Source organism: Oreochromis niloticus, linkage group LG9, assembly GCF_001858045.2.
Source record: "Oreochromis niloticus isolate F11D_XX linkage group LG9, O_niloticus_UMD_NMBU, whole genome shotgun sequence".
NCBI lineage: Eukaryota > Metazoa > Chordata > Actinopteri > Cichliformes > Cichlidae > Oreochromis > Oreochromis niloticus.
Genome location: NC_031974.2, coordinates 21,849,342 through 21,868,749, shown reverse-complemented (window position 1 = coordinate 21,868,749; position 19,408 = coordinate 21,849,342). Strand labels below are relative to the sequence as shown.

The following is a 19,408-nucleotide window of genomic DNA, read 5'->3' as shown; positions in this document are numbered from 1 at the left end:
TGGCCTTGAAATAAATGAGCCATTAGATTAGAAATTTAATGCATATCTACCTACAAAGTGGACTACAGCAGAACAGGGGGTGCTGGGTTTTATAAAGCTGTGAATGTCTTGGATTTTTTTCTTTCTGCAGCTCCTAAGGTGGTCTCCTTCTCCTTCGATGTCGGAAACGGACCAGTGGAGCTGACCGTGCATTCAGCTACATCCCTCAACGACGACCAGTGGCACCGTGTAATGGCCGAGCGTAACGTGAAAGAGGCTGTCCTTCAGCTGGACCAGACGTACAGGACGTCCAGGCTTGCTCCCGCGCAGGGACACACACGGCTCGAGCTGTTCAGCCAGCTCTATGTGGGTAAGACGCACACCCTCGCTAGCACATCATCCAAACAACCCTTGTGTTCAAGACCGACTCGTGTACACACATTTGATTGCAATTTGCACATTTAATATCCACTTTGCGAAGGACGGACACTCACACAACAATTATGAGCTCTTAAGTGCGGAAACCAAACACTCCAGCACACATCATCCACGTAAATGTAATTGGATTCAACTGTTAATTAAAAAACTTTCTGTACTGTCTGTTTTGTTGCATTTTTTTTCAATAATGCTGCTGCCCTCAAATACTGACAACCTCCGTGAGAACGTCTGATTGTCTCACAAGTTAAAGATGTACCAGCTTTACTGGAAATCACAGCGTTTTCTCTTAAGAGGCTTCAGTCCAGCTTAGCCACAGCCACTGCTAATTAAGTTAATCCAAACACACACACACACACACACACAGGTTTTACACTTAATGATAGGCATGCGGATCACACACACATCCTTGGAAACTCATCCATGTGAGCGAACGGACTTTTAATAAATTTAAACATGATCCTCTGTATTGGGTGTGAGGGCATGTTACTTACAGAGCTCATTTATTTAATATGTTAATACTCTGAATCAACATGTAAATGTCTTTGCATTAAGATACTGTTGCATAGAGGGGATCAGCTATTGGATTTTCTCTGTCCCTGCATCCTTTAATTATGGATCAGTTATCAAATAGACAAAGCCTTTATTATCACAGAAGCTGTGCATAGCTATTGGGTAAAAGGTCAACCATCTATCTCTCCAACACAGTGCTTCTCAAGCTCATTGGGATTTCAAATGGAAGATTTGTCCAGTTTTCTCCCTGCACTTTCACTTCTCTGTCTCATTTCGTCTTTTGTGCTGAGCAGTCAATACGCTATAGACCAAACTCCAGGGCTAAAATAGTTTTAGGGATTTTGCGGATAGAGGGAAAAGTGCTGAGGCGGATCACACACTTCCTACTATCTCATTGGAAAAAAAGTTCTGCCCAAAGGAGATTGTTGCAAATTCCAATCAGGCCTCCCAATGTGATAGCCTCAAACCTCCTGATCCCCGTCTATAATATAATTTCATCGTCTCATCACTTTTGCTGATTTGAGCGCTGCTGAAATATCCTCACCTTATCATGTCCCAATTTGCCTCTCAGTGTATTTGTACTTTCATTTAGAGAAATGGGAAGGGGCAAAAAGGGTCTTTGTGTGACTCGTGGCTATGAAACTGGGAACATTATGGCTTTCAGATATATCTCCGGCCACTCTCTAATTTGCATGTCTGTATTCTGGCCTTTTAGCTTAGGCCTGTGCGCGTGGCACCAGATCTCAAGGAATAAAAATACTGTAACAGAGAGAGAGAGGAAGTGAGAGAGAGAGAGCAATGGATGGACTGTATGTAACAACACCAGCAGAGGTGACATCACCTTCCTATATCTGATCTCTAATCCCCGCTTAATCCTGATTTGAGGATTTCTTTGAGAAGTTAAAGTGTTATACACAGGAAGTGACCCCCCTCTACACTCAAGGGAAGTAGTTTAGACTTGGCCTCCGACATCCAGAAAAGATAGAGATCTTCTTTGTGTTTGATCAAGAGATTTGGAAAGAGTGGGAAGAGCCCTGCAGGCAACAAGATTTTGTCTCAACTCTTGATTCTTTCATATTACGGAAGACTCTGCACGGCTGTCAATGACTATTACTGATGCAACTGTTCAAAGGCGCTGAGCTAGAAAAAATGAAACCCAAAAAACTTCAAAACTGTGAAACTGTGAAACTTTGAAATTCTACTGCAGCCATCTTTGTTTGAAAGAGTTGACTGTAAAGGCAAAAAAAAAGAAAGTGAATCCTCCACATCTACAACATGGAGCTTTACCATGATCGTGTGTTTGTCTCTCTATCATCTCCCTTACTCTTTCTCAATCAATATGCTCCTCATCAAGCATTTGATTGCTTTAGTGTTTACTGCACAGTGGCTCATTTGCTATAATGGCCTTGAGCGTAAATGTTATACCATCAGCATGCTGTCATTTACTTCACATTGTTAACTTTTAGCTCTCCAAATACGTGTTCATAACTATAAATCGCACTACAATTTATTCATTTCGTGGCCACCATCTGCTCCTTTTTGAATTCCCTCTTGATTAATGCTCACTATCACATTGATTTTTATGGTTTTGCATGTTTTTGCTCATGACTTGATTGTTTTGTCTTTCTTTTGTGCGCTGCTTTTTTCTTTCCCCCTCTCCTCCTCCGTCTCTGCCGTCGTGAATCGACATCGTGCTTGTTTGCTCGTCGCTGCATGCATGCGACACCTGTCACAGGGAAACCAGCTTCGCTCACCTGCCAAGACAGTAGGTAACATTTACTGAGCACAGCGAAATGTCTCTGTGACACTGATACAGTTTTCACCTCACCTACAGCTCAAAATAACTGTGCTTCTGTTAGTTGATTCTGATTTTATGGCAGCCTCACTTTAACAGTTGTTAAAGTCAGTATTAGTCTTCTAAAATCTCACTGCTCATGCTTTGATTACCTGTTTTTTTTGGGGGGAAGGGGGGGTGGACTCATGATAAGCACATGTCTTATAAATTACAGCAGGTGGCAATTTAAGTCAGTACTCATATATGACTTCCTTTTATAAAAAGCGAAGTTATTATCAACCTTTTAGAGAGATGCTTGAAAAAAACCAGTGTTATAACCCAATAGATATGAAGCATGTGGCTGCTGATATGAGCTTTTTATCATAATATCCCCCTCTGGAAATGCCAGTGGGTTAGGAATGCTTTTGAAATGGCATTTAGACCCAGTGAATCAAAACACCCATCAAAAACTAATACAAATTGAATCCTGAAGTGTGCTTCTAATAAACACAGAGTGTGCTAAATACTGTAGTTAAAGATATCTCCAATGTTGCAAACAGCAAACACTCGCAGAGAAAGAAAAGCACATGCCAGCATTCGGCTTAACCACTTTTAAAATGGTAATGGAAGCAAAGCATTGGAGCAAATCTGCAGCCGATTCTTATTTTATTTAATTTATCTGAATATGCCTCAACGGAACAGTACACATGTGGCGAATACTGTCAGTACGGCGTTAAAGTGCATACTGCATGTTTATTCAATGCAGAGTCTTTACTTAGTAATTCAGCATTCACACTGATACATCCATACATGCAGTGAAGGTTAAGCGGTCACATATGGCTTTCCTTCTAATTTGCCTGCTACTGTGTGTGTGTGTGTGTGTGTGTGTGTGTGTGTCTTCTAATGAAAATAAAATGTTGCTTAATTAGTACATCATTACAAGGTAACATCCTCTTGGGGCACACACGTTACTCCCATAAATAAATTGAGCCATATATATATATTTCACTTTAATAACTGCTTATGTGTTAAAATATATGTATTAATGCCAATATTTCTTTGCAGTCATGTGCTGCTGAGACTGTGTGTCATTTTATGTGCATGTAGACTGTAGAGCCTGACCAATATTAGATTTGTAAGCCTACTGCTAATATTGAGAAAATGAAAAGTCTGGTAGTCATGTACACACCGAGTGAAGCCAGATATTGAAATTGGGTTGCAACAAAGGGTATAGAGGCATATTTTTTTGTTGTTTAATATTAAGCAGCTGATTCAACTCTAACAGACAAAGTCTGCTTAAGGAGAGCTGGAGAGGACATAATCCACAAGACCTACCAACCAGTAGACTAGAGTGTCATTGCTACGCCTGGCTATTATCTTATGCATTATCAAGTCCGCCAGTCCTACACCATTTAATACAATCGTGAAAAAATTTTCATAGGACTGTGTACAGCCTTACTATTTCCACAGGAATTATGAGCATAAGCAGCCAGTTGTTGCTAATCAGATGCACTCGCCTAATTGATCATCAGCAAGTATGATCACCTCAATAAAAGCAGGATATTTCATAGTTTGCTGATCTGGAGCATTCAGGTGTTTATTAACACATGGCCAAGATTTGACGTCCTATCAAATTCAAGTCAGACCATGTAATGTTCACAGAAACAACAAAAAACGCAAGAGCTACATTTCAGACTCTACAGGCCTCATTTAGCAAGTTAAATGTTGAAGTTTGTGGCAGTAGAATTAGAAGATTGAACACAAATGGTTTGCTTGGAAGAGTAGCCATGACAAAGCCTAGAGACAAGAGAAAGGGACATGGTAGCACAGCTTAGATTTGCAAAGTTGCACCTGAAGAGACTATAAGACCAATATGGAAAGATGAAGTTACCAAAGTGAAGATGTTTGGCCATGATGAACAGCACCACATTTGGTGTAAACTAAAGCATATCATCCCAAACACCTCATACCAACTGTCAAGCACGGTGGTGGAGGAGTTATGATTTGGGCGGTGATCTTAAGTTTGGCTGAAACTGGGTCATGAAACTGGACAATAATCCCAAGCACAGCAGCAAATTTACTGGATGGAGAAGTGAAGCAAAAAATCAATGCTGCAGTGGCCCAGTCAAAATCCAGACTTCAACCTGAAATGTTCGTGTGGGAGTTGTCCATAAATGAATGTCTGCAAACCTGCACAGAAAAGTGGACCAAAATTCTGATGAAACCTGTAAAGTCATTTCTGCTAAAAGGTAGTTCTACAAGCTACTGAATCATGCAGTGTACTTCTTTTTCACTTTTTTTTAGAGTATATGACGATTTCCTGAAAAAGGCTAGAAAGCAAACACATATGTATGTTGTACATATACATAAGATTAAAGATATGCTGATTACACAGGTGTTTGTAAAAACCTTAAAAATAAATGTAATGAAAATTTTAAAAAGTAAAGTATATATATTTTAGGAGACAAGTCTTGTTGATTTTTATCTTAATCACCAAAGCTCTATAAATGTATACTAAAAAAATGTAACTATTAATTATAAAGAACTATAATTACATACACAGAAACTACGTGTTTACTAATATACATAAAACTTGGGCCTTATGTACATATAAAAATGCAAAACATGTATTGGTTATCTCTGTAGAGCTTCTTTTGTTTGAATATCTGAACCTATATTCATAAGAATGTGAAAAAGCGAGTTTTTCTAACATATATATTAACAAGCATTCATTGAATTCTCTTTGATACAGTGCCTACATAAAAGGTGATATACTTGATATACTATACGATACCCACTAGATATGTAAGCCTTTTAAATTATTTCTTTTGAAAAAAATCAATAATTTTAATATTCTTCTGTTGAAAAAGTAGCCAGAGCTGAAGTTACATCTTCTTGGCATTTAGCGCAATTATTCACCAGCCTTTGACAACAGCTTGAATGCAAAACTCAAAAGGTGTTACAGTGTTTTTCTTGTATGTAGCACCTATTTTGAGTTACCCCCACAGGTTTTGATTTAACTAGATTTTTTTTTCTTATTCATTGAACAACCATACATCTCCTCCTTTTGTATTTGCTGGGGGGATTAGGATAAATATTCAGGCGCGAGGTTCACTTCTGGTTCAATTTAACTTACAGACAGATGGCATCACATTTTCTTCAAGCACACTTTGGAAAAATGTAGACTGCATTACTGAATCAGTGACTGCAAGCTGCCCACTCCCTGAGGCAGTGAAGGAACCCCAAACTACTCTATTCCTCCACTATGCCTTACAGTTGGTGTGGAGGGGTTTTTTCAAGTAAAGCTGCCTTTATCCTGTGCCAAACATGTGGCCAAACAGCACCATCATTGATTGCTTTGTCCTGAACAGATCAGTGCAAAAGACCTATCTAAGCCAGTGGCAAATTGTTGCAGCACATGCTTTTTTTTCCTGGCAAACCAACCCATGTAGGTCACATTTGTAGTTTGACATTAACTCAGTTGCCTGCAGATCCTGTGATTAAATTCAGAGGTTTTTGGAGACTTCTTTTTTACATCAAACATGCTGCTTGGGCTAAATTTCCTAGGATATCTAGTCCTGGACTAACTATTTGAAATCGATGGCACTGGTAGATGTGGTTTCTTACATTCATATCATATTATGTCAGTGTTTTGTTTGTTTCTTTCCTTAAGGCCTTTGAGAGCTTTTGACATAATTACGCAACAGACTTTGATAGCAGAGAGCAAACAACACCATACATGTCAGGGATTTCAATAAAACTGCACCTAATCTCCTGATCTCCTTAGATTGGAAAGTGTGACTGCAAGTTATCAGTTTTGTTATTTCTTTGAGCATATCACCTTTATTGCTGTTTCAAGCAATGGCTCAGATCAGCTCGATTATTTTGGTTATGTGTCAAACAATTATTTCTATTTCTGTACTTACTTTTTTAAATGATTGTAACTGCGATAAGCCAATATTGACTGCGGTCACAATCAGTCAGGCTCTATTACACAGCGTTTGTGAGTAGCACAGAAACCGTATGCACCTGAGTGTGTGTGTGCGTGCGTGTGTGTGTGTATACGTGCCTGCCCCGGTCTCCGCAGGCTTCGGAGCCTGCTGTCCATTTAATCAGAGACTGATTCAGACCTGGGTAAACAGGTGGCAGAAACCTCCAGCCAATCAGTACTACAAAATAGATTAATTAAGGGGCCTACTAAAAGTCTAATTCTTCATGGGACTGAAAATAGGAGAAAGCATGCAAAAGCTCAGCTGCATCCCAATACGTGAATAATGTATCGGCTGGAGAAAATCAAAGTACATGTATTAGTAATCTTATTATGCCTCTATTGTACCTATGTGGGCAAGCTAAAATTGCATAAGTGAGAGTGCAGCTGTTGAGGGACGACCCCGCCTGCTAGAATGTGTGTTCACATTTCCTTTACATGTCTTCCTGAATGGAAACTCTTCTTTAAGCCAAAGGATGCCCTTGAGATGTTTTACAGTAATAACTAAAATGACCCTAGGCTCTCGTCTCCGATAGTGCGCGCAAGTATGCGTGCTTACGTTTGTGTTTACCCATACAGAATATTTATGCTCGGTGGGTGTGTTTGTGTATTTTTGAATCTATACCTGTGGGTGTATATTTATGAGTGTGTTTATTGCTGTGGTCATTTAGGTCGACATTAATCTATTTAACACCCCTACTTTGTCCAAGTTAATGGGTAGTTAGACTGTAATGGTGCAAGGCCAGAATGACGATGGAAGCACTTTAGAAGAATGGCTATCGACACCCCAAGGCTAAGCAGTAATGCTTATATTGACTCATTCAAATCAGGTGCGCGCTGTGCGGCGTTTTTAAAACGTGTGTGTTCATCTCGAGCATGTAGTTTACGTGCATCCGCGCATCCATTTGCATGTGTATGCTAGTGCGATGTTCATTAAGAGACAGTGTTCATTAGGCTGTTGTAATTAGTGAAGAAATCAAACGAGTTGAAGGTTGTTTCAAGAACGGCGTCACAGTCAGAACAATTAGCATGACATCAGTGGCTTCCTCCAGGCATTAGGATATTAATGTTTCTAAAACAGATTAAAATAGAGCCTCTTGCATTCAGAATGACTTGTGCGACCCTGACTTCCAGTTGTCCTCCCTTCTTTCTCTTTGTTTTCTTTTCTCCTGACGCTACATATCCTTCCCCGTTCTGTGTTCCCTCCTTCCTGCTCCTTCTTCTGGTCCTCAGGTGCTGCAGGGGGACAGCGGGGGTTCCTGGGCTGTATCAGAGCCTTACGAATGAATGGCATCACTCTCGATCTGGAAGAGAGGGCCAAGGTCACACCTGGGGTCAAGCCCGGTTGCCAAGGCCACTGTAACAGTTTTGGGATGTACTGCCGGAATGGGGGAAAGTGTGTGGAGAGGTATAACGGGTACCTGTGTGACTGCACCGCCACCGCCTACGATGGTCCGTTCTGCACCAGAGGTAAGAGGCATTTTCAGACAGGCAATTTGACTCTAATTAAAGACAATGGAACAAAATCATTTAATGTGCATCTGGCTTTTCTTTGTCCTCAAAACTTTCAGTGCAAAACAAATGAAATTTTCTCTGTGTGGGTTTTGAAGGGCTTTTTTTTCCCTTTTACATCAGGTTTTGTTTTCCCATTTCCTGGCCTTGCAGGACTGCTTTTCTGCTCTGAAATTTAGGATGACACACTGAGCAATAATCCCTCGGCTAACATTTTCTCCGACAACTTTTGCAGGCATATTTCTGAGATCATGTTATCATTTGCGCTTTCTCTTTTATTCACAAAGCCAGAGTCAAACAGCACCAGGATTACCGCTGGAGTAGTTATGTTTCAATGAGCTTCATTCCCCGACAACCCACTGTGATTGACGCTGCGCTTTGTGATCGTCCCCCACTTCCTATTCAGTTTGGCGCTGTCGTTTTTGAAAGTGTTTGGGCTTGCGATAAAAGGCATCGATTGAGGGTAATATTATGCTTACCCACCAATTCTCCCTCACTTTAGAGTGCTCTCGCTGAATGCTGATACTGTGCAAATGCAGAGCTGAGAGATCAAACTCAGAAACAAAGCGTAAGTGACTTCAGTAAGAGGTGTGTCTAGTGATCTGATGTTTTCTTTGAAGATCACAGACAAGCAGTGACACACTGTAACTCTGCTTCTGCGCTGTTGCATATTGCTAAAGCATCGTGTTTGTTTCACCGGGATTCATTAGATACACTATTAAAGTTCTATTTCCCAAAACAAGTTTTCATGAAATTCTCTCGGGAGAAGAGCAGCGGCGCTGTCAGAGGCTTTCTGCTCGCTCCCAGTCAGGAAGTTGATCCCCGACATGTGAATTAATTTGTTTCCTAAAGTCGAATGGTGTTTTCCCCCTGTGTTCTTGGCAGGGGGGTGACAAGATGACAGAAAGGCAGAGTGTGTGTCTTGGTGTGGGCTTGTGTGCGTGTGTGTGGTGTGGAGGAGGGTGACAGTGTGTGGTGATATGCTAGTGTAAGACATGAAAAGAACTCCTCAGAATTCTGTCATAACCAATCAGGCATTTCAGGATTTAGAGAATAAAGATTACTGTCTTTGTGTGTGTGTGTGTGTGTGTGTGTGTGTGTGTGTGTGTGTGTGTGTGTGTGTGTGTGTGTGTGTGTGAGAGAGAGAGAGAGAGAGAGAGAGGCAAAGAAAGGGAGAGAGCACACCCTTGTGTCTATTTGTTTTTGTGCATGACATGTGACTTATCCCTTCTTCGTCTATTTCCTCCTTTCATTCCTTTGTGTCCCTCTTCTCCCTCACTCTGCTACACTTATTCTTTTTTCCTTTCATTCGGACTCACTGTCCTCTTTGTCTCTTTGCTACTTTTCCCCCTCATTTATTTTGCTCTGTTTTTCCTTTTCTCCTGCCACTCCTTTACAATTATTTTACTCTTTTCCCCATAAATATGTATTCCACTTATTCCTCCTCCGTTTTTTACTTTGCCACACTTATTTTCTCACTCCTCTCTCAATTGCCCCTCTCCTGGTTTCTCAGTTTTCTGCCCTTTCCCAAATTTCTCCCCTTCCCTCTCTTTAATGTACCGCTCTCTCCCCATCCTCCCAGCTAGTGAAAAATGCATGAAGTCAGCCATAATTGCATAGTGCATTTCCATTGTATCCATATTTACACACTGCTCAGGGGACCCTGCAGTATTGTTATTATACACTCTCATTCTTTTGCTTTTCTGCCCTTGAGGGTCTCGCGTGGAGCCGGTGTGCACATGTATATGCGTATGAACACACGCATGCACGCTAAAACTTGCAGAAATGCAATTGCACATGTACCTGTTGAGATTTGCACTGCTCATAATCCCCATCTGAAACTGTTTCGCATACTGACATGAAGTACACACACACACACATGAAAGCTCCAGCTCTGCAGCATTGCTCATACCCCATTAAGGTTCCAGACAATTTTGTGTGTTGCTACTGAAGCTCTGGGTAACAAGTTGGAGTACTTTCTTTCCTTCTTTCCCCAGCAGGAAAGAGAAAAAACTTACTGTGAGAGTATTTTAAAATTGAGAATGCTCTCCATGACTTACATGAGTTTGTTTCTAGTGTATACTCTATATAACATGAACACATCGCTAAATAGATCTAACAGGTGTCGTCACACACACAGCTCATTATACTTAACAGACTACAATGATTGTTAGTACTTGTTGCTGACAGTAGCAGAAAAACTCACCTTGTCATCATAGACAGTATAAAAGATGTAAGTAACTACCTTGAAATGAGTAAATGAGCATTTCTGCCAATGTGGTTGCATAAAAGAAAGGATGTGATGTGGAGTGGTGGGTCTGACTGTACAGCTGGACACTTATTTGCTAATGATTCATGAATTAATTTTAATTAGAATTTATTATTTATTCAGTAAGATCAGAACTGAGCCCACAAACACATCATAACTATTGTTTACAGAGGTCAAGACAAATATTTTCTCATAGACATCTATAGGAGTCTTTTTGCAACCACAGCTGTTGCCATTTAGTGGCATCAAATAGAATAGAATTGTCAATGTTAACAAAAAAACCCAGCAATGACCTAACTTAAGTTTCTGCTTGCTCGTGTACGTGAAAGCCGCTAACTCTAAAATACTCTATGTTGGTGATTCTCAAAGGGTTGGCTAGGGCCCCCTGGAGGGCTGCAAAGATACTGCAGGTAAGCTTGAGTAATAACAGAAATTCGGTTTGAAGTTTATTTAAAAGCATTTACATTTAATTCATTCATTTATATAAAATGTTGATCAAAACAGGTAATAAGCTGCTCTTACATTGAAGTTTGTGTCCGAGTCACAGGTGGTCACACATTGGCCAACATTGCCAATTTCTAATGGCAAATCGCTAATGGTAGGATTAGCGATTTATAGCCAACAACCTGTGCTGTTTATGTTTTCAAATAAAGATTTTCAAGGAAATGTTTTGTTTTTTTTATTAGAGTGAAAATAGGAATAGATAGGGTATGCCTTCTTGACTTTGGGAATGGCTGCTCTATGTATATTTAAATGAAATAAATTAATTATTCTTATTTACTATGGTTAATTCTTCCTAACCATGTTTAAGCTAGGTTTACATTTGCCTAAACACATCTTTTTTTAAGTTAATTTTGTCAAATTTAAAATTAGTTTGACACATTTAGGGAGGATAGCACCTTCTAATATGGAATATCTGAGCTTACCCATAACAATAAAGTTCAGTTATTACAAAAAGATTGCTAAAATGGGTCTCTCCAGACTTCTGGGGCTTGAAACTATATGATTGCAAAGCTAAATAAAGGATAAAATTGGTAGGTAACCTGAATAGAGCTGAGATTTTGCTTCTGTGGCAATACTATTCAGAGAACTTACCCATTTTCGAGTAATAAGCGTTCTATTAAATTAAAGTAATGTAGCTTGAAGTATTTATTGTACTGTGTCTGGTGGGAGCTGATGGGTGAAGTGAAGCTTTAAAAAAGATGCATAAATGTGTTCGCTTGGAATTCTGGACCCGTAAGGGCTGTAATTTTACATTTCACCGTGGCTGCAGAGGGAAGGCGAACATGTTGAGGCATATTGCGTGGCATTTGCACACATACACACACACACACATACGCACTCAACCCTATTCTCTCTGCTTTCCCTGCAACCATTCTCTTTAATTTCACACGTATTATGCCTTTATCTCCTTTTTAACTGACTCGCAGACATGGCGAATGAGTACACGTACACACATGAACACAAACAAGGAGTGTAACAGAAATGGGCTATAGAAAAATAAGGTCTCGTCTTCTCGATATTTGATTATGAGAATCAATAAGCCTCCTGGTATGGTTGAAATATGCCATTAGGTTTGTTAATGTACTGGTAAACGGTGCATTGTTTGGTTTCAGATGCTGGACTACAGCAATTTAACACCCGCTTTACTACATCATCTGAACACAGCCTTATTTATGTGTGTGTTTATTCCCCTCTGGCTATATAATATGTCTACCCTGTTGTGTCTTTGCATCTATGAGCTTGTGAGTGGCTCCCTGTGGCTTGTTTTTGATGGAAAATTCTCTTTCTTTCTTGGTTTCTTTCTTGCTTGTGTTTTAAGCGCACATTCAGTTGCAGATGAAGCAACGTTTTGCGTGAGAGCTTTATTTTGTTCTTACATTTTGTTCCTTCTTCCATCATCTCGCCCAGATGTTGGAGGTTTCTTTGAGGCAGGGACGCTGGTAAAGTACAACTTCCTGCCTGAAGCAGTTGCGGGAGCCAGTAAGGACACCAAGGTGTTGACGCACCAGCTCACGCCACATGAGGTGAATCTAACAAAGGAGGATGTGGCCTTTAGTTTCAGCACATCCAGTGCTCCAGCTGTTCTGATGTATGTGAGCTCCAAGACGCAGGACTATCTTGCCGTGGTGTTAAGACAGAATGGTAAGGCTGACACACAGCACACACACACACACACACATTAAATTGTTGCTCACCATTGCAGACAACATATAAACGTCTTCCTTGCAGCACACATTGGTTTAATCTCCAAAGATCCTCCTTAGTCAACGACCAACCACTGAGCAGCAGCTGACAGAAAACTGCTTTGATGATATATAAGGCCTAAAAAACTGACGGCGCCATCTAGTGTCTGAGATTTTAAACTGCTGTATCTGTACGTCTTCAGGTTCGCTGCAGGTGCGGTATAACCTGGGTGGTCTGAGGGAGCCGTTCACCATAGATGTGGACCAGCGTAACCTGGCCAATGGACAGCCACATAGTATTAACATGTCCCGTCACGACAGGAGAATCACCATCCAGGTACAGACCCAACACACGTGCTCATCTAAGCTCTTTTAGTTTATAGTCAGAGTAAAGATTACATTTCAGCTTACTGTGCAGCACAGGGACTTTTGGGTCCCATACAAATTAAAAACACTCACATATTCTCAGTTACGGGTACAGAACTACACGAGTGCAGGAAGTGTTAGCTCAGTGGTTTGCAGTGAGGAGTGCAGTCAAAGAGGAGTGCAGTGTCCTGTGCTGTTTTCAGCTGTGATGAAACTGCTTGTCCTTTGCCACTGTTAATCTACTTCCAGTAGACAGCCTAAGTATAGCAACAGAGAACGCATCGATCTATGTGCGCGTGTGTGTGTTTGCGTAAGCGCGTATTATTGTGTGTTTGCAACTCCACAAATTCATTCCTGTATGCTGATAATTAAATGCGTGTGCTTGTGTGGGATATTTTGTGCATGCGCATGTGTTTGTGCATATCAATTACTTCTATCCATGTTGCTGTTGTATGCGTTTTTTTTCTCGTGTGTTTTGTGGGACTGAACAGCTTAGCTCTGATCGATACAGTCGAGCCTTAGTCAGTAGCTGTCAAGGATGGAGTGAGAATTCAGCTAAACTATTACTGGTTTTATTCTGGGCTAAGATGCACACATTTGGCTGCAGGCTGGAGTTTAAGGAGGGCTCTAAATGGATAGAAGCCACTTGTAAAAGCCAAAGATTGATTGCATCCAGATCGGAATAAATTTATATTTGCACCGACGGGTCGGGGTTTGCCAAGAAATGGATTGTCACAAGAAATGAGAAATAAAAAAGAAACAAATGGTCTTGGATTCTAAAATTAAACAACAGTTTCCGCATGGCTTCCTATAGAATGTGTAATTTGAATACTGTATCTGCACACTAACGTAATATACTGATAATATCAGACACTTGAATGACTTAACCATTTCATACTGTGGGCATATTTATATTCCTTATACGCACAGAAAACCCCGTGAATCGAGAGCATGGATGTCAAACTCATTTTCCATCAAGGATCAGATACAGCTCACATTGATCTGAAGAAAAAATTCCCTTTCTGTCAGTGTAAAGACGTTGAACTACACATTTATTTTTAGGAAGAAGAAGTGCAATTTTAACAGTACGTACAGGTTTTTTGCTGTATTGAAAATGAAAGAAATCCATCAGCATGACTTGAAGTGTAAGGAATAAATGTGCAAGATTATGGAAAACGTTCTGCTGGCTCATTGCCCAGACTGGCCTGTAATTATAAGTAGAAAGTTTTGTTAAGTCACTAAAAATGTGCTTTTTCTTAAACTCTTGAGCCATTGTAAAACCAAAACAGTTAAAAGAAACATTTCTATAGTCAATAGTGAAAAAACAGGAACTTTTCTGTCATTTAAATGTTAATCTATTACTTTAGTATAAATGGCCACAGGGAATTATTATTAGGAAAAACTGTAAAACTTACGTAAATACAGGTAAAAGTTCAACATTTATGCTCTTCTTTACATTTTCCAAAACTGTATAATGGGCTGTATTACACTTTTTGCAGGTCCAGTTGTGGCCCCTTGTCCTTACATTTGACACCTCTTATTAAATGGGTAAGCCCTTCACATATTCACTCCCCTCTAGTGGCCAGAAGGCACCATAGCATTAAACTTGGCTATTAAATGATTCCCATCCTCTCTGAAAAATTGCTTGGCTCAGAGCTTCAAGCTGCAGTTTTGTATGAGCATGCGATAATTAATATAGCAGCAGTTTGCTTACAGTTTCTATTGATTGTAATGCTTATACAGACGGAACTGTTTCATCTAATCAATACTAGCATGATATGTTACGAAACAAACACATCAAAAGTTTGCAAAACATAATTTAAAAAAGAAAATGTATGTTAAGTGCAGGGAGACGTTGTTGAGATGATTTCTGCATTTGAACATATAAATATGAATATAATGAATGAAAATACAGTACGTGACTCACAGGATGTTTTTGCAGGATGCTGTCATTGTTATATTTAGAGTATATAGACATAAAGGAAAAGAATGAAACAGTCAAATGTTAATATAAATTTTAAAAGATCGGTTTTAACACTGTTAAAGAGAGTATGCATCTAATGTGAAGTCTTTTAATTCTTGCTTTCATTAAGTGGAATAAAATGCGAGCTACAATGAATCACAGTCGCATAGTCCCAAGCCTGTAATCATTCAATCTACACTACTACAGCCCTTAGATCTCTCTGTCTGTCACCTGCATGAAGCAATGACCGCATCCATCCTGGAATCTCATCACCTGCTTTCACACACTGCAGCGAAAAATTTCAGACAGCAAGAAAATTAAACTGAAACATCCAATGATAATCGTTTTCTAAGCAAATTGCATTCCTGTAGCTGCTCATCACTCCGCTGGGAGTACTTTAACATAACACATGCTTTCGTGGTGGCATAGAAAGTGATTGGAGCATCCGCTAGACTCCTTGCTCATCACTTACACACACACACACACACACATGCATACATGCACACAGTGTGCTCTGCGCTGATTGAAAGCAGCTTAGCTGTGTCTAGATCGACAGTGTCGAGGTTCAGTCTTGCCCTGAGTATGTGACTGAACTACTAACTCTATAGTACACAATCCCAGTGTGGTTCTTTCGAGGTGCTGCGGCTGTACTTTAAAAAAGAAAACAGAAAAACAATCCTTTTTGAAATGTTCTCCCTTAATAACAGGTTAACAGTTAAACATTAAAGCGTGTTAAGAATTCAGACGAACACTGATGGGCACGATGTGGTAATTTGGATTTAAGAAAAAAAAAGCCATCAATGAGTGATCTGCGGGGTGGGGAGATGAGGAGAGAAAATAGATGAAGTTTACAGATTAGGAATGAGAAGTAGAGCCAGAAGGTACGTTGACAAAGATAACTTTGATGAGTGAAACTTTTTCATGTTGCCTTACCGCCTCAGGGCTCTTTTCAAGGTACATGCACTTGATAGCCGCACGTAAACAGACGCAGACTTGCATACCAACAGACACGCATGCACCACTGAGATCCTGTCAGATCAGCTAACTACAAAGGCTTCACACTGCACTACAAAAATCAACATTATTCAGTCTAACTCATCTGTCCATTCCAATACTGTATAGCTTTCCTTACTTCCCAAAGGTTCTCTCACACCTCACATACCGCAGAGGGATTTTTTTCTACTTTTGTTTGCTTTTCGATATCAACCTTGTCTGCAGGTTGCACTAATGAGTAGCAAAGAACAGGACATGTTCTCCTCAGGAGGACTGCAACAACAACAAGGAACCACGCTAAGCATTAGTAGGCAGTAAGCAGTCAGCATCAGTGGGGTTATAACTCTACCTCTACTACTAATTCTCAAACAGAAGATCTAGATACTTGTGGATGCAAGTATAAAAGTATAACCAGGGGTGCACATAAGTGGTCTGCAGGTGCGCATTCGCTGTCAAAATAAAAGACGCGCACCAGATAAGAAGTTGCAACGCGCGTTTGCGTACATAAGATTTTCTGGAGGAGGACAGACATTTGTTTAGAACTCTTAAAGATGTCGAAGAAGCAAGCTCCTTTAAGCAATTACTTTGGCAAAAGAAGCGCGTATTCTCGGAAAAGTGGTTGCAGGAGGTGAGCTGGCTTCAAACAAATGATGAACGCACAGAGATGTGGTGCAGAATATGCAGTGAAAATCCCACTCTAGCGGACAAAAACAGTGCCTTTTTATATGTATGCAAACGCGCGTTGCAACTTCTTATCTGGTGCACGTCTTTTATTTTGACAGCGAATGCGCACCTGCGGACCACTAATGTGCACCCCTCAGTATAACTATAACTATGTGTATACAAAAATTACTGTCTTTACTTTGGCATCGTGTCTCAATTTATGCAGAAAAGGCACCTTTTGCCACTAGAGGTGAAAAGAAGAGTAACTTTTCTATGCTTTTGTAGGCAAGGCCTGTTGGCTGTCCATCTGCTGGCACACTTTGCTCACTGCACTGAGAGTGTGTGATTATTCTGTTTATTCCATGGGTAGCAGTATTTTAATTCCAAAGGTTGGGTCCATTTGACAAGAATAGAAGGACATGGAAAGGTGGCAAAAGTCAGTCAGTCAGTTTGTTTCTGAGTGACCAGCTTTTATCTTTGGATGAAAAATTTTGAACCTGGGAGTAGTTTCGTCCAGAATGACAGCGCCAGCACCAGGGGTCAATGATTTGTATGAGTATTAAAATGATGTGAATCATATCTTATGGCTGTAGTCTCCATATCTCAACCCACTTCAACACCTGTGGGATCATTTAGCCCGATGTGTTCAGTAACACTCTGCATGCCCAAAATCAGGGGATCGAAGCAGCGGTTATATTTAGGTAGCATGGTGTATCATCCATCCAGTAAAAAAGGGACTTGAAATGTGCCAAATCACATCAACGGTCGCCTCAAGGTGCTTTATATTTTAAGGTAAATACAGTAACCCAAAAATCAGAGAACCCATGTGAGTAAGCACGTGGCAATAGTAGGAAGGAAAAACTCCCTTTTAACAGGAAGAACTCTCAGATACATTGTGAACACATTGTGGAAAATAGCAAGAGATTATTTATAACTAATGAGTAAAATAATAACTAATGACTGAAATATCAACTGAAGCTTTTCTGGCAGTGCATGTTAGTCCTGCACCTTATTATACAGTCTATATGAAGATTTTTTTTAAAATCATAACCATAACATCCATTTGTAAAGCATTTTTCAGAGCTGCCAAATGGCCTGCGTCTTTTACATTTCAGTTTGCTCTATGAGCAGCCTCCAAGAATGACTCAGGACCAAAGTCAGGATAGTAAAGCATGAAGAAGTCAGCAAAATATTTAGACACCCTAAAACCCTTAAAGGTGATCATCAAATATTTGGATCTTCTTTATCATTTAAAAAAAATGGGGCAACTGCGGGTTATACATAAAGTGTGATACTATGTCAGTGTTGTTTTATCAGTTTGTTCCACCTGCCTCTGTATAAATATTCATCTTAGAACACATGCGTGGTGCAAACGTGACCTTTTTCTATGAGATGATCGCACAGCTTCGGTCACTCTTTGACGGCGAGTTGTTTGACGCGCCATCCATCATATGAAGTGTACAGAACTGCATGCAAATGTTGAGATGCTTAATAACTGCTTTTGAATGCTGGAAACTCTACTGGCTAATTCCAAGGCTTGAATTTTTGTTTTGTTTTTGTAATTTATTGAATTATGCATTAAAGCCTAAAATGCCAGTTTTGTCAGTAGCTGCCATCAGCACTGAAAATGGAACTAGCCTGTTATTATTTTTGTGCACACGCTCATCAAAGGCCTAGTTGCTAGCATCTGATATAACAAAATGAGTGAGAGGCAGAGATATGAGTCAGATGCAATAAAAGTCAGTTGTGCTGGTGGGGCTGGCAGTGGATCAAATTCAATTTCCCCAAGTTTAAAAAAAAAAAAGGGATAAGAAGCAGTGGACTGTTTACCTCAGGGTGCAGAGGCCTCACTTCTCTGCTATCAGGGCTGCAAATCTTAAAGCCATTTAGACAAGCGACTGTTTAGTTTAAAGACAAAGCAGAGGAAATGTGGCAAGACAAGTCAGCATGTGGTAATTTGAATCAGAGAGAGAAACGGGAGTCAGAGAGAAATGTAGGACAAAAGAAAAAGGCAGAACAGAGAGCCAGAGAGAGGGGGAGAGGGGGGTTGAAAGAAACAGATACTGTTGTTAGATAAAGAAAGTAGACCCACAAAATATAATGACAAAGCTCACTTTGATACATTGAGATTATCTGAGGATTACTTTAAGGTGAGGCGTTCGCATGCGAACATAAAATACCTGCTGACATGTACACCCGGGCATACAGAGTGCAGCAAACAGAGCAGAGTGTTTGGTTTTCGAGCAGCCTGTGAGGTCTCGTTAGGTTAGCTCGCTATCAAAGGCGCGCCAAGGCGAGATTAAAATAAGTTCCCCATCTCGCCATCTCTCACTTTCCCTTTCTCTCACACTGTGAGGGTTTAGAGATGAAAGTCAGGAGTCCCTTCAGGCGGCAGACGGCTCATCTCCGTTTCCTCTTCTCCTCTCCTCCAGTTGCTTCTCTGGTTGACTCAGCGGTGTAAATGGCTTGCTTCACCTGAGACGCGGGCCAGACGAAAATTCAGCAGTTCACTTAATAATGATGTTAAACAATTTATTCAAGAGGAAAATTAGCATTTCTTTGCACTTTTTGTTCAGTGTTAAATCTGTGATGGGAGTATTTTTATCCCTTAGACATCATTAAGGAAACAGAGGTGCCACAAAGGTAAAAAGGCTCTCAGTGCACTGTAAATGAGTTTGCATATAAACAGCACATTGGCTAAATTAGATTCTTTTTGAGCACGTAGTCAGGGAAATAGATTTCACCCTTTGTTAATTTTCTCTTTGCC

At 40.2% G+C, this 19,408-nt stretch overlaps 1 protein-coding gene across 2 annotated transcripts in view; it reads left to right on the top strand.

The window, feature by feature from the left end:
- The window catches only part of cntnap2a (contactin associated protein 2a), a 348,699-nt gene that overhangs the window by 304,071 nt on the left and 25,220 nt on the right, over nt 1-19,408 (top strand). Inside the window, exons 19-23 of one of the 2 annotated variants that reach the window (XM_005471745.4) lie at nt 131-349; nt 2,663-2,692; nt 7,923-8,159; nt 12,382-12,615; nt 12,860-12,993. In XM_005471745.4, the coding sequence (XP_005471802.1) occupies nt 131-349; nt 2,663-2,692; nt 7,923-8,159; nt 12,382-12,615; nt 12,860-12,993 (854 nt within the window). The remainder of the gene's footprint in view (nt 1-130; nt 350-2,662; nt 2,693-7,922; nt 8,160-12,381; nt 12,616-12,859; nt 12,994-19,408) is intronic. The other variant, XM_005471746.4, reaches the window with a different exon arrangement.